We start from the raw sequence: 15,927 nt of genomic DNA, 5'->3' as shown, positions 1-15,927 counted from the left end.
CAACGTTTGACATATGTAAATGCAAATAATATGAGAAAAGAATATTATTTGTCACGCACTCTTTCGCTTTGCACAGAATAATAGAGTCGCAAACATAACTTATTTTGCTGTAGAAAGATAATTATTAAACCTCAATTATGTGTAGTCGAGCATGTCTTGAGGGAGACTGCGTAAAGTTTTACCTCTCCTTGCTTCGACTTTTAGACTTTAATTACCCTCAATTATGGTTATTAGTAATCTGACATATGTTAAAGTCTCTATTACGGTGTTTTCCGCTTATATGAATACTGCAATCGTTTTAATTGCAACAACGGGTTACGACAGGGGTTGCCGTTCTTTACAATCAAACATATTCTCATCGAATGAAATGCATTTGTATATTTTCATTATTCGTCGGTAGCAAGCAAATAGGGAAACTATAGTTCCCCAGACTTGACTTAATTACGTAGATAACGAGAGGGATAAAATATATCATACATTGGGCCGTTTCCCAAGTAAAGTGTCTATACATCTATTTGCTAAGTATGAGTCAAAAAATATATATTTGCTCTAGTATATTTACATATAGCAATAAAAAAGGTATTTTCTTTTTTTGAATAAATACTCAAGTCAAAATTATTATTATTTATATTGTATATTAGATCAAATTTGCATTGATTTATGATCACGCATTTACACTCAATGTGTGTGTACAAATGTATACGCACATACATTATATATATATATATATATATATATATATATATATATATATATATATGTAGAATCGTATATAAAAAGTTACGCATATATATATATATATATATATATATCTGCATTTTTGCGTAATTTTTTATATACGATATCGCTTTTGTATTATTGCTTTTTGCCGACTGTTTCTGTTCTCAATAATATCGACAGTTTATCGTATAATTTAAAGGAGAGAATTAAGAATGAGGATATATAGGTAGACAAAAATTTTAAGATTATTAGTCATTAATTAATTAATCAAAAACTACAATATTATTATGATATTTAAATGCATTTTTGACTACATCTGTTTCATTTTTGTAATACATTAAATGCAGAATATGATGCTTTCAAAATCTGAAAAAGCAATTACAAGAAAAACTTAAAGTTATAAAAAAAGAAAAAATTATAGACTTGCCAAAATTTTCGATCGTGTTCTATATTACTCGTCAAATATTATTGTTGATGTTACATATATTTTTTATTATACCAAGTAATTATTTTATTATATATATTATATATATAATATAAAATTATTTATATATTAAATATTTTATAATATATAAATTACACATATTTTATATATATGCAAATAAAACGTAATATTTAATACTTACACTACCGAAAGACTGGAGAGATAAAGTTATCAAGAAACTACTAGTAAACTTAATAGGAACTGTGCTACGTATCATGATTATTAGGAGTTCCTTTTTCTCACTGGCTGCTAATAAAGGCCAATCCATATGATATATCGCATTTCCTACACTCATACTCTGCCAATATAGAAATATGATAGTAAATCTAACAATAGCATTTATTAATTTAATTTAATTATTTTATATTTATATGTATGGCTTTATATTCTTTGCACATTTTTATTATATATATTTGATATTTTTTCGCATTTTTTGCCAAATATTCTATTTGGTACTACTATATATTTAAGTAAATATTTTAACTAAATATTCTATAAAACGATACTTTACATACCTTAAGCATGACTTCGTTTCCGCACCAACAAAGAATGTAGATTTGCACAAACATACCAAAGGTATAAATTATCAAAGTTGCACTTTTGACTTCCATCATATGTGTTGACACATAATATACACTTGTACATAATATCAATATACTGCCAAAAAATTGAACGAAAAGTACCTGATTGAATATAATGTTTATCGTTTTAGCGAATCTGTAATAATGTCATATTAATTCTCGACATTCCATATCATCGGGACAACTTTAACATTATACATAATTTCATATTTTTTTATAATATAGTTTGCATAATTAAAAAATCAAGAATACTCTTAGCATTTATTATTTACTGAGAAGTAAATTAAAAAATATAATAATGAGTAAGCATATTTAAATTTGATTTATCTTGAAAATCAGTTAATTTGGAACAGACTAATATATAATTATTCAAAGAACGATCTCTCCTCGAGCCTAACAACTGTCAATTAATTCTAAATAAACGTGAACGTTATTTTCTAATTATATATATTTTTATTAGGATTATTTATTAATATTATAACTACATAAAAAATTGTTAACTTGACTTAATCTTTCAACTAAATTACTATTTTATTAATTGAACATATATTAACATTTAAGTCAACTATACATTTTGTTATATTTAGTATGTTATATTTACTTTAAATATATGTTTATATGTTCAATAAACATAATAATATTTAATTATAAAAGGTTTTAGTCAAGTAAGCAAATTTTTTAGTGTAAGAAACAATTTATAATAATTCATAGATCTAAGCAGATAAATAAATAGGATAAATAGATAAGAATAAATAGGAAAAATAAATAGAATAAATATATCACTGATTTTCATATAACTGACTTGTAAATGCAGAGGTGATGATGAATGCACTCCGATATTTCAATCAATTTTTCATTATTCGACGAAGCAGGTAAATGTTTCAAATAACTAGCTATTTTGCTTGTCACCAATTTACGAAGACGATTTTCGTAAATTTCAAATTGAGCGCACGTTTGCAAAGACAATCCAAAAATTAAAGTTTCTGTGCCAGTATTTATGATTGCCGCGAAAATCGTAGATATAATCTGCTGAATGGATATAATCCAGAATACCGGAGATGCGTTAATATCGTATGGCAACCATATTCTTAAAGGTAAATGACCTTGCATTACGTTTAGCATTGACCCTATGGTCATGCCTGTAACGGAACTGATCACTAAAAGTAAATATTTTATCGAACATGACCTGCATACACAAAAATGTGAATTAAAATTATATTTTATGCACACTAGTATTCATACAATTAAAATATTTTTGTTTTAATATTTGCTAAAATTTTTAATATAAGTATAATATATTTTAATATAAGTATTATTTTTTATTGTTTTACGAAGCAATGCAAATTTAAGATAATTCTTTGAACATTTATTACTTTGAAAATTTTATAGAAATTTGAACACATAAAATTAGCAAAATTTGTTAAGAGCTCGTAAAGAATTTCTATCACAAAAAGCATTCTCAATTCTAATTGAATTGAAAATATTAAATTAATACATAATATTATAAATAAATTACTAATGTTCTTAACAAATTTAATAGTACTCACTTGATAAACTCATCGCATTTTGCTTGTATTACCATTTCGTCTTCATCTTGAGGTTTGTACGGTGCTTTCATCAATAATTGCACGAGACTAATGATTGATTTTCGACGTACTAAAACGACGGTCGCTTTACAACAGACACTAACAATGGTGAGGAATAATAGAGTATTAGTGGCAAAATCATCGATATTATCAATAACAAGAACGATGTCCATGAATTGAGTTAACATTAAAAAATATTCCAAGACTATTACAATAAAAGTAAATGCATTATACAGCAGCTTAGCGACGTTCGATGACCACTCGATAGGTCGCCATATACCACTAATTGTATACATAAAAAAATTTAGAGAAAATATTTGCATCTTTATATAATATTTTATAAAACGGTTTAACTCATAAAAGATATATTTAACTGTAAATTGTTGAACTTCAATGCAACGTTTGACATGTGTAAATGCAAATAATATGAGGAAAGAATATTATTATTTGTCACACACTTTTTTGCTTTGCACAGAATAATAGAATCACAAACATAACTTATTTCGCTATCGGAAAGATAATTATTAAACCTCAACTATATATATGTAGTTGAGCATGTCTTGAGGGAGACTGCGTAAAGTTTTACCTCTCCTTGCTTCGACTTTTAGACTTCAATTACCCTCAATTATGGATATTAGTAATCTAACATATGTTAAAGTCTCTTACGGTATTTTCCGCTTAGATGAATACTGCAATCGTTTTAATTGCAACAACGGGTTACGACAGGGGTTGCCGTTCTTTACAATCAAACATATTGTCATATTCTCATCGAATGAAATACATTTGTATATTTTCATTATTCGTCGGTAGCAAGCAAATGGGGAAATTATATTTCCCCAGAGTTGACTTAATTACGTAGATAACGAGAGGGATAAAATATATCATACATTTGGATGTTTCCCAAGTAAAGTATCTATACATCTATTTGCTAAGTATGATAAGCCAAAAATATATATTTACATTAGTATATTTACATATAGCAATAAGAAAGTTTTTTTTTTGGGGGGGGGTTTGTTTTTTTAATAAATACTCAAGTTAAAATTATTATTATTTATATTGTATATTAGATCAAATTTGCATTGATTTATGATCACGTATTTACACTCAATGTGTGTGTACAAATGTATACGCACATACGTTATATTGTATGTCTGCATTTTTGCGTGGCTTTTTATATACGATATCGTTTTTTGTATTATTGCTTTTTGCCCAACTGTTTCTGTTCTCAATAATAAATATTAACAGTTTATTGTAAAAAATATGGTAAAGGAGAGAATTAAGTCGACTACATTAATTAATCAAAAACTACAATATTATTATGATATTTAAATGCATTTTCGACTATATCTGTTTCGTTTTTGTAATACATTAAATGCTGAATATGATGCTTTCAAAATCTGAAAAAGCAATTACAAAAGAAACTTAATGTTATAAAAAAGAAAAAAATTATAGATTTGCCAAAAATTTTCGTTCGTGTTCCACATTACTCGTCAAATTTATTGTTGATAATACAATATATTTTTTAAATATATTAAGTAATAATTTTATTATATATATATATTACACATATCTTATATGTATGCAAATGAAACGTAATATTGAATACTTACACTACCGAAAGATTGGAGAGATAAAGTTATCAAGAAACTAGTAAACTTAATAGGAACTGTACTATCATGATTATTAGGAGTTTCTTTTTCTCACTGGTTGCTAATAAATGCCAATCCATATGATATATCGCAACTCCTATACTCATACTCTGCCAATATAGAAATATGACAGTAAATCTAACAATAGCATTTATTTAATTTAATTATTTTATATTTATATATAACTTTATATTCGTTACACATTTCTATTGTACATATTTAATATATTTTCACATTTTTTTGCCAAATATTTTATTTGGTAATATATAGTTAAGTAAATATTTTAACTAAACATTCTATAAAACGAAATTTTACATTCCTTAAGCATGACTTCGTTTCCGCACCAACAAAGAATGTAGATGTGCATTAACATACCAAAGGTATAAATACAATAAATTATCAAAGTTGAATTTTCGGATTCCGTTAGATGCGTTGACACATAATATATACTTGTATATAATATCAATATACTGCCAAAAAATTGAGCGAAGAGCATCTGATTAAATATAATGTTTATCGTTTTAGCGAATCTGTAATAATGTTGTATTAATTCTTGGTATTCCATATCATTGGGACAACTTTAACATTATACATAATTTCATATTTTTTTATAGTTTGCATAATTAAAAAATTAAGAATACTCTTAGCATTTATTATTTACTGAGAAGTAAATTAAAAAATATAATAATGAGTAAGCATATTTAAATTTGATTTATCTTGAAAAATCAGATAATTTGGAATAGACTAATATATAATTATTCGGAGAACGATCTCTCCTCGAGCCTAACAACTATCAATTAATTCCAAATAAACCTTATTAATTCTAAATAATAGACGTTATTTTCTAATTATATATTTCTTATTAGGATATTTATTAATAATATAACTATATAAAAAATTATTAATTTGACTAAATCTTTCAACTAAATTACTATTTTGTTAATTGAACATATATTAGCATTTAAGTCAAATATACATTTTGTTATGTTTAATATATTATATTTAATTTAAATATTTTTATATGTCTAATTAACAAAATAATATAATATTTAATTAAAAGGTTTTAGTCAAGTTAACAAATTTTTTTAGTGTAAGAAAACAATTTATAATAATTCATAGATTTAAGCAGATAAATAAATAGGATAAATAGGAAAAATAAATAGAATAATTATAAATATATCACTGATTTTCATGTAACTGACTTGTAAATACAGAGGTGATGTTGGATACACTTCGACATTATCAATTTGTCATTATTCACCGTAAAAGGTGAATGTTTCAAATAACTAGCTATTTTGCTCGTCACCAATTTGAAGACGATTTTTGTAAATTTCAAATTGAGCGCACATTTGCAAAGACAATCCGAAAATTAAACTGTCCGTGTCGCTATTTATGATTCCCGCGAAAAACATACACATAATCTGCTGAATGGATATAATCCAGAATATCGAAGATGCGTTAATATCGTATGGCAACCATATTCTTAAAGGTAATTAACCTTGCATTACGCTTATTATTGACTTTATGAGGATGGTTGTAACGGAACTCATCACGTAAAGTAAATATTTTATCGAACATGACCTGCATACACAAAAATGTGAATTAAAATTATATTTTATGCACATTAGTATTCTTACAATTAAAATCTGTTTATTTTAATTTTGCAGAAGTTTATAGTAAAATTTCTAATATAATTATTATTTTATTTTGTTTTACGAAGTGTAATGCAAATTCAAGATAATTCCTTAAACATTTATTAATTTGAAAATTTTATAGAAATTTGAACACAAAATTAGCAAAATTTATTAAGAATTCGTAAAGAATTTCTATCACAAAAGCATTCGCAATTCTAATTGAATTGAAAATGCCAGTTCGATAAAGTAAAATTTTTCGAAATCTGAATTTTGATCACTAATCCAACTTATATTCTACTACGTCCAAAATAATTATATTTCGTAGTGAATAAAGTGTAATCGAGCACGTCTTGAAGCAGACTACATATAGCTCTACTTGTTTGAACTTCTTAACTCCCTTTGCTATGAATACGATTATTAGCAACTCGATGATACACATTATTTTTCGCTCATGCAAATGCTACTATAATTATGAAAATTATCTTACTTGCAACCAGCGGGGGATGTCGTTCTCTATAGACATATTGTCACATTCTTCTCGAATAACATATTCAAATCATCGGCAGTAAATGAATGTATAAAATGGTATTTTTCTATAAACTTTGTATTTATCATATGAGAGAAATAAAAATATTCATACATTTTTATATCATCGGCAGTAACTGAATGTATAAAATGATATTTTCTATAAAACTTGACTTTATCACACGAGAGAGCAAACGATGTAGCAAAAGAAATAATATATTTGAATGCTATTTAAGTTAATTGTTTATACATCTGACGAACAAATTGGAAGACAGTAATTTTAGCAGTAAAAGACATCGCAGAAACATATATTTTTTTTTCTAATTAATGCAAAAGTAAATGTGTGTATATATTTATGAATGCATATTATAGTTTTTATTTGATTCAAAAGGCGAACAAACATATTAATTATAAACAATTTTTACAATTTAGATAGGAATGTGACTTTAAATATATATATTCAGGCAGAAATTTTACAGATTTACAGTCTATTAATTTATCGAAAATTACAATAATATTTTCATGTTTGTACATACTTTTAATTATTTCTATCTCACTTTTGTAATACATTAAATGCTGAGTATGATGTTTTCAAGATCTGGAAGAAAAATTAGAGAACTGAATTAATTAAGGAAATAACTAATTTAGGAAATAATAATTAATTTATGAAATGCACTTGTCATAAATTCGAGTTTTTATAAAAACATTGTCGAATATTTTAATAATATCTTACAGACTTGTTAACTTTTAATAATATATTGTGTCATTATTTGTTATATGCATATACTCCAGTAATACTTACACTACCATAAGATTGGAGAGATAAAGTTATCAAGAAGCTACTAGTAAATTTTAAAGGAATTGTACTACGCATCATAATTAACAATATTTCCTTTCTTTCACAGACTGATAATAAGGGCCAATCCATATGATATATCGCATTTCCTACACTCATACTCTGCCATAGAAATACAATAGAAATAATATAATTACCTTATACTAATATTAAATTAATTTTTTAGCTTTATACACATATACATACATAAATATATATATTTCTTGCATACATTTTTATAAATATTTACGTTACTTAATAATGCATATGTATAAATATGAAATACTTCCAATTTAGCGATAGTTGGAAAATTATTTTGCAAGCTCAAGAAGAATAAAATTATAGAAGTGTTTGTGTGAGATTTTTAATCATATTATAATTTACAAAATAAATTAATTTACAAAGTTACTCAGATATGTATATACTTTATAAATTAATGTAATTCGAAATCACGAATAATTCTGTAATTTTATTTTGTTTCGAACTTGCAAAATATTCTTTTTATCAATCAAGTATATGTTTGGATCTTTAAATTTATAATTACCTTCAGTATGACTTCGTTTCCGGACCAGCAATAAAGAAAAATTTGTACACACATGCAGATAGTGTAAATTATAAAAGAAGCACTTTCGGATTCATTCATATGTGCTGCCAGATAATATACACTTGTACATAATACTAATATACTGGCAAAGAATTGGACGAAGAGTACTTGATTGAATATAATATTTACCGTTTTGGCGTATCTGCAACAATATTTTATCAGTTTTATATTAGAATGATACGTGATATTGGACAATCTTATCATTCTATTTTCAAAATTATACTAATAAATTACTGTATTTTAATTTTTGAGGCAGAATTAATATGATTCTGGATGAGGATAATTATTATTTGATTTACTTAAAAAATTGAATTAATTTAACACATTAACAAATTATTTCAAAAATTTTATAAATGTTATTTTATTATGAAAAACATTAGATAAATGATAAAATAAGCATATATAATAAAATAGCAATTAGTAGATTAATATATTTTAGAATAATAGGATTTACCGAAAGTGCAATGCTTAAAAGAATCGAATTTTACTAACTTGTAAATACTGAGATGATGATGAATGGATTCCGCAATTATTGCCTTTCCTTTATTTGATGAAGTAGATATCATATATTTACGTGTTTTGTTAGATATTAATTTGTGAAGACGAGTCTCGAAAATTTCAAATTGAGCGCACGTTTGCAAAATTAATCCAAAAACTAAGGTTTCTGTACCAACGTTTATGACTGCGCAGTAAATCGCAGTTATAATCTGTTGAATAGATATAAACCAGAATATCGAAGATGAGGTAACATTGTATGGCAACCATACTCTTAAGGGTAAATGACCATGCACTGCGTTTAGCGTTAATCCTACAACGACACTTGTAATGGAACTTGTCACCAAAAGTGAATATTTGATCGTGCAGGACCTACACACACATGTGAATTGAGATTATATTTTATGTCATTAAGTATTCTTATGATAATTATAATTTTTTGTAGTTTTAATATTTATAGAAACTCGTCATAAAATTTCTAACAAAATAACTATTATTTTATCTTAGGAAATGCAAAAAAAAAATATATATATATAAAATTTACTAGTACTCACTTGATAAACTTATCAAATTTTTTTTGTATTGCCATTTCATCTTCGTCTCGAGGTTTATACGGTGCTTTAAAAAATAATTGCACCAGATTAATGATTGAACTTCGACGTACTACAATGACGGTCGCTTTACACGTAACAGCAACAATAGTCAGGAACATTAGAGTATTAGTGGCAAAATCATCGATATTATCGACAACAAGAATGATATCCATGAATTGGGTTATCATTAAAAAGTATTCCAAGACTAGTATAATAAAAGTATATAAATTGTACAGTAGTTTAGCGACGTTTGATGACCACTCGATAGGTCGCCACATGCCACTAATGGTATATATTAAAAAATTTAGAGTAAATTTTTGCATCTTTATAATTATAAAGGAGAATGTAGTACTTTTCTATACGTATAACATCTAGAAAAATAACGACATAAAATATATTATCTGAAATATATTTTATCATTACAAAAATAAATGTCCAAATATATTGAAAGAGACAACTCAAACATATTCTATATTTAGTAGTTTAGTAGTTTCGTATGGCTACACGATTTTGATAAGTTTTTTTTTTATATAGAAGAAGAGCAAATATAGATAAACAATTGATAAATAGATAAACGGACAAATAGATAGACAGGTAAAAAATGAAAGAGAAAAAATAATCGAAAAATATTAATATTTATACAATAAATTTTATTTGGCTCTAATTAAAGCCTTACTGTCGACTAAAAAATGTTCTTTACTTTTTTCTTTAATTTTTCTTTTTTTTTATTTAACTTTAATATTTAAATAATGTATAATATCACCATGAATTAAAAATCGAATATTGTTTTGTAATAGAAGATAGTATAAATATTTATATATGCTTTTAAAAAATTTTGTCCACAATATAATTACATAAACACTTGCTCACATTTTACACAATTGTCAATGCGACAAAATAAAATTTTTTGTAATCTGTATTAGCACTAATACAACTTATTCTACTATATTCAAAATAATTAGATTTCAAATGTAATCGAACACGTTTTATGACAGACTGCATGTAGTTCTACTTCTTAAAACCCTCTTTGCCATTAATACGATTATTAACAACTTGATGATGCACATTATTTTCCACTCATGTAATTGTGAAAATTATCTTACCTGTAACGATCGGGAAATACCCGTTCTTTACAATAAGCATGCACGCATATTGTCATATTCCCATTGAATAAAATATTCATACATTTTTATATCATCGGCAGCAACTGAGCGTATAAAATGATATTTTCTACGAAACTTGACTTTATCGCACGAGAGAGCAAACGATGTAGCGAAAGAAGTAATATATTTAAATGATAGGCAAGTTAATTGTTTATACATCTGACGAACAAACTGGAAGATAGAGTATTAATTCTAATAGTAAAAAAGACATTGCAGATGAAACATAATTTTCTTTTTTAGTGCAAAAATATGTTATTGCTATTTGTACGTCAGTTCAAATTGTGTGTGCATTCTAATTAAATGTGTAACATATATACATGTATGTATATTCAATGTGCGTATATATATGTATGAATGCATATTATATATTGTTTTCATTTTTCTTCGAACATATTTAATCTATTATAATATTATATAATATTATCAATTAAATTTTATTTTTATTTATTGTCGAGTAGGTGGTTTTTAATTTGGATATTTAATATCTATTTATTATTTAAAAGGCAAACAAATATATTAATTATAAATAATGACGACATTAATATTTTTACAATAGGGATTTGGATTGAGATATATACACAAGCAGAAATTTTACAGATTTATAAATATTTTAATTTATTCTTTGTCTACTCTTAATTTAAACAAATAATTTAATCTAAAACTACAATAATATTTTCATGTTTGTTTACATACACTCTTGATTATTTATATCTCACTTTTGTAACACATTAAATGCCGAATATGATATTTTTAAAATCTGAAAGAAAAAATTCAGGACTGAATTAGTTTAGAAGACCTATGCACTTGTCAACAATTCTGATAACGTTCTCATAGGTTTAGGTTTAGGCATTATCAGATATATCTTTAGTGATATCTTAAATATATTTTAATATATTGTGTCACTATTTTGTTACAAACAGTAATACTTACGCCACTATAAGATTGGAGAGATAAAGTTATCAAGAAACTACTGGTAAATTTTATAGGAAGTGTGCTACGCATCATGATCATCAGCAGCTCCTTTCTATCGTTGACTGGTAATAAGGGCCAATCCATACGATATATCGCATCTCCTACACTCATACTCTGTCACATAAAAATAGAGATAGAATTATTATCTTATAATATTACATTTTAATTTACAAAATTACTTTGTTTATATAGTTACTCATTGTCAGATATGTATATAATTTGAAATCATGAAATAATTTCATACACTGAAAACAATATTTATGTAAAATTACATGATTAAGCTAGGTTTTTTCAGACCAAGCATAATCATGCAATATTGATACTTATATGGAAGATTACAGATTATATGTAATTTTATATGAAATATATTCTTAAATATTTTCAAGATTAAAAATATTTCACTGAACATGTAATTACACATAGGAGATGTTAGTAATGTATAAATGCTATAAAATAATGTTATAAATAAAATAGATAAATACTTATAAAATAAAATTCTAATAAAGTAAAAATAATAAATTTAAAATTACATATGTTTTTGCATAAAAATAATAATTTTACCTATATTACATGTATTTTTACATTAATATGTATTTTCACTTTAAAACAAATGGAAAAAAATTACAGTGATAAGCAAGTAACTTTTTCAGTTCTGAACTAGTAATTTCCATATAAAAGTACATGGATTTTTTTCAGTGTAATTTTATTTTTTTCGAGTTTACGAGATAATCTTAATTTCTTTACCAATCAAGTTATGATTGGATAGATTTAATTACGAAATCTATATATAAATATACCTTAAGTATGACTTCGTTTCCTGACCAACAATAAACAAAGACTTGTACAAACATACAGATAGTGTAAACTATTAAAGTTGCACTTTCAGATTCCGTAATATGTGCTGACAGATAATATACACTTGTACATAAGACTAATATACTGCCAAAAAATTGGACAAAGAGTACTTGATTGAATATAGCATTTACCGTTTTAGCATATCTGTAACGATAGCATATTAATTTTTTTTAATGATATTTGTGATGGGTAATTTTATCATGACATATATTTAAAAATTTTTCAACTTTAAAAATTATAGGAAATATTCTGTCATATTTTATTTCTTGAGATAGAGTTTATTTGATTCTATATATGATAGTCATTATTTGATTTACGTCAAAAATGGATCAATTGAATATATTAATTTAACAAATTATTTAAAAAATTTTTATAAATGTTATCTTATTAAAAATATTAGAAAAATTGTTCAATAGCAGTTATCAGATTGATATATTTTAAAATGATAAAATTTACGGAAAATACAATGCAAAACAATTGGTTTTCATATAACTAACTTGTAAATACTGAGATGGTGATGTATATATTCCGAAATTATTGCCTTTCCTTTATTTGATGAAACAGGTTTCAGATATTTAGCTATTTTGTTAGATATTAATATGCGAAGACGATTCTCAAAAATTTCAAACTGAGCGCACGTTTGCAAAAACAATCCGAAAACCAGAGTTTCCGTGCCAACATTTATGATAGTGACGAAAACTACAGTTACGATTTGCTGAATGGATGTAATCAAAAACATCGGAGATGTGTTTGTATCGTATGGCACCCATATTCTGTAAGGCAGATAGCCCTGTGTGACATTTAACACTGATCTTACGGTGACTCCTGTAACGGAACTCGTCGCCAAAAGTGAATATTTAATTGAGCATGACCTGCAAACAGAGTATTGAGATTATATTTTGTAAACTTTCACATTTTTGACAATTAAAATTAATTTTTTAATATATGTATGTACACAGTTGGAAAATTTGTATTTTCTTTCTGTTAAAAACAATTCTTATTAAAATTTGTATGTTAAATATTTAACTCATTTATGTATTAATTTAACTTTTGATTTTATTTTATAGTATAAGTGGCGATCATAAAATGTAAAATTAAAATTTTTAATTAATTTTTACATTAAAACTACATTAAGTTTATTTGAAGTTTGCATTTATTTATGTTAAAAACATTATTAGCATAGTAATTTGTGTCATTTAACATATATTCGTATTATTTTAAATCAATACAAAAATTTCTGTGGATCGTTTGGGACATGTGATATTTATTAAATTTTACACAAATTTTTCAACTATACATACAAAAATTTATAATTAAAATAATAGCTCTTTTAATTTTTTTTCTATAAAGAAACTAATATAAAATAATTTAAAATAACATTTTTATAGTTTTTTCTCAAAATTATTACATTTAATGAGAAAGGATGCAAATCAATTTATTTTTTTGTAGTATTTATACATGATTAACTAAAGCGTTTTTATAATGATACACGTGCTCACCTGATAAACTTGTCAAATTTTTTTTGTATTGCCATTTCAACCTCGTCCCGAGGTTTGCACGGTGCCTTCAATAATGTTTGCACCAACTTGATGATTGCATTTCGACGTACTACAACGATAGTCGCTTTACACGTAACAGCAACAATAGTCAGGAACATTAGAGTATTAGTGGCGAAATCATCAATATTGTTGACAACAAAAAGGATATCCATGAATTGAGTCACCATCAAAAAGTATAACAAGACTAATATGGTAGAGGTAAACATGTTATATAACAATTTGGCAACGCTCGATGACCATTCGATAGGTCGCCATACACCGCCGACAGTGTACATTAAAAAATTTAGAGGAAATAGTTGCATATTTAAGGAAATATATAATATTTAAATATAAGTTAGCAATAGCTTATCGAGACACAGATTGCAAAAAAATATAACACTTTTCTACATGATAAAATAACTAAACTAATCGACAATTGTATAGCATGGTACGTTTTCTTCTTTTTATTTCCTTAAATGTGGTGTTAATTAATTTTTTGTGAGTTAGGTAAAATTTAATGTAGAGTAGGATATAAACTTTTATGTATTATACGATGAGAAAATTTTATGAGTGACTCTCGCATTTCATTTTGAGCACTAAATATAAAAAAAAATTATTTATTTGATACATTGATAATCGAATAATCTCCAATGATAAAAATATGTGTAAATGTAAATATAATTTTTCAAAAATAGATATTTATATCGCGCACTTTTTCGAAATATTACTTCTCATATTTTAACGGCACAACAGAAATGATGGATGTTAAATGGATATAAGCTGTTTCAATATCATATATAAGGACAATTAAATTTTCAATAAAACGCACGTTTTTTGTGCACATAAGACTAATACATAAATGTACTTTCTTTAATGTTATAACCCTATGCTATATTAATTATTTGTCATTAGCAACTTGACATGAAGTCTATTACAGCGTATTACGATGCATCTTATTTTCCATTTATAGATAAATATTGTAAGGACACATGACTATAATGACGATTACATAGATCGTTTTCTTTACAACGATCAAGGGGTGCGCATATCTCTATTCTTGTATCTCTACTATTCAAGCATATTGTCATATTCCCATCGAATAAGATGTTTATTTTTTTAGTCATCAGATACAACTCAGTATAGGCTTATATTCCTCGCAAGAGAAATATAAACGATTATATTTCCTCATCGTCCGAACAAAATATAAGATGTAACGAATATGTAATTAAACATTTTCCAAGTTACGGAATCATTCATATAACTCTATCAAATACAACTGCAGACATTATTAATCCTAGCGTATATATTGTATGTTTATATACGACTTATAAAAAATAGTAAGTAGTATTTTATTTTTAGCGAGTTAATCAAATTCTTGTTTCGCATTTTAGAGTTGTAATGTATCAATATTTTTACAGTGATGTGTCACATTTTAGGCGATGTGTAATATGTATTTTTCTATAAATGTTTTGTACATTTTTTAATTTATTTTATATGCTTTTAATTGTAGCAATCTATATAATTTTTAAAAATTATATATATACATATTGATTGAAATAGATATAAAAAATATATTTATATGTATCTATTACATATATATATATATATATATATATATATATATACATATATATTAAATTATTATATTTTACCAGTTATTTTAGCTAATATTTTAAAAATTATTCTATAAATT

General features: G+C 25.2%; 4 protein-coding genes and 1 pseudogene across 4 annotated transcripts in view; 1 reads left to right on the top strand and 4 right to left on the bottom strand.

The window, feature by feature from the left end:
• LOC114930007 (carboxypeptidase D) overlaps positions 1 to 15,927 on the top strand; it is a 39,408-nt gene that overhangs the window by 4,384 nt on the left and 19,097 nt on the right. The window lies entirely within an intron of this gene.
• LOC114929994 (odorant receptor 46a-like) lies at positions 1,042 to 3,694 on the bottom strand. Its single transcript, XM_029301729.2, has 5 exons — positions 3,333 to 3,694; positions 2,588 to 2,971; positions 1,720 to 1,921; positions 1,347 to 1,502; positions 1,042 to 1,086 (listed from the first exon to the last, which is right to left on the bottom strand). Exons 1-5 carry the CDS (start codon positions 3,692 to 3,694, stop codon positions 1,042 to 1,044), a joined length of 1,149 nt encoding a protein of 382 aa, XP_029157562.2.
• LOC146719692 (odorant receptor 46a-like) lies at positions 4,697 to 7,177 on the bottom strand (annotated as a pseudogene).
• Positions 7,733 to 10,029, bottom strand: LOC146719691 (odorant receptor 46a-like). Its single transcript, XM_085489832.1, has 5 exons — positions 9,668 to 10,029; positions 9,111 to 9,485; positions 8,559 to 8,760; positions 7,982 to 8,137; positions 7,733 to 7,777 (listed from the first exon to the last, which is right to left on the bottom strand). Exons 1-5 carry the CDS (start codon positions 10,027 to 10,029, stop codon positions 7,733 to 7,735), a joined length of 1,140 nt encoding a protein of 379 aa, XP_085345958.1.
• On the bottom strand, positions 11,542 to 14,599 carry LOC114930013 (4-vinylanisole receptor-like). The gene is made up of 5 exons (XM_029301756.1): positions 14,196 to 14,599; positions 13,194 to 13,568; positions 12,639 to 12,840; positions 11,800 to 11,955; positions 11,542 to 11,626 (listed from the first exon to the last, which is right to left on the bottom strand). Exons 1-5 carry the CDS (start codon positions 14,555 to 14,557, stop codon positions 11,582 to 11,584), a joined length of 1,140 nt encoding a protein of 379 aa, XP_029157589.1. The 5' UTR covers positions 14,558 to 14,599; the 3' UTR covers positions 11,542 to 11,581.

Source organism: Nylanderia fulva, unplaced genomic scaffold (genome assembly GCF_048542155.1).
Source record: "Nylanderia fulva isolate GAGA-0341 unplaced genomic scaffold, ASM4854215v1 Scaffold9, whole genome shotgun sequence".
NCBI lineage: Eukaryota > Metazoa > Arthropoda > Insecta > Hymenoptera > Formicidae > Nylanderia > Nylanderia fulva.
The sequence above is the reverse complement of the archived record's forward strand: the minus strand, read 5'-3'. Positions and strand labels throughout refer to the sequence as shown.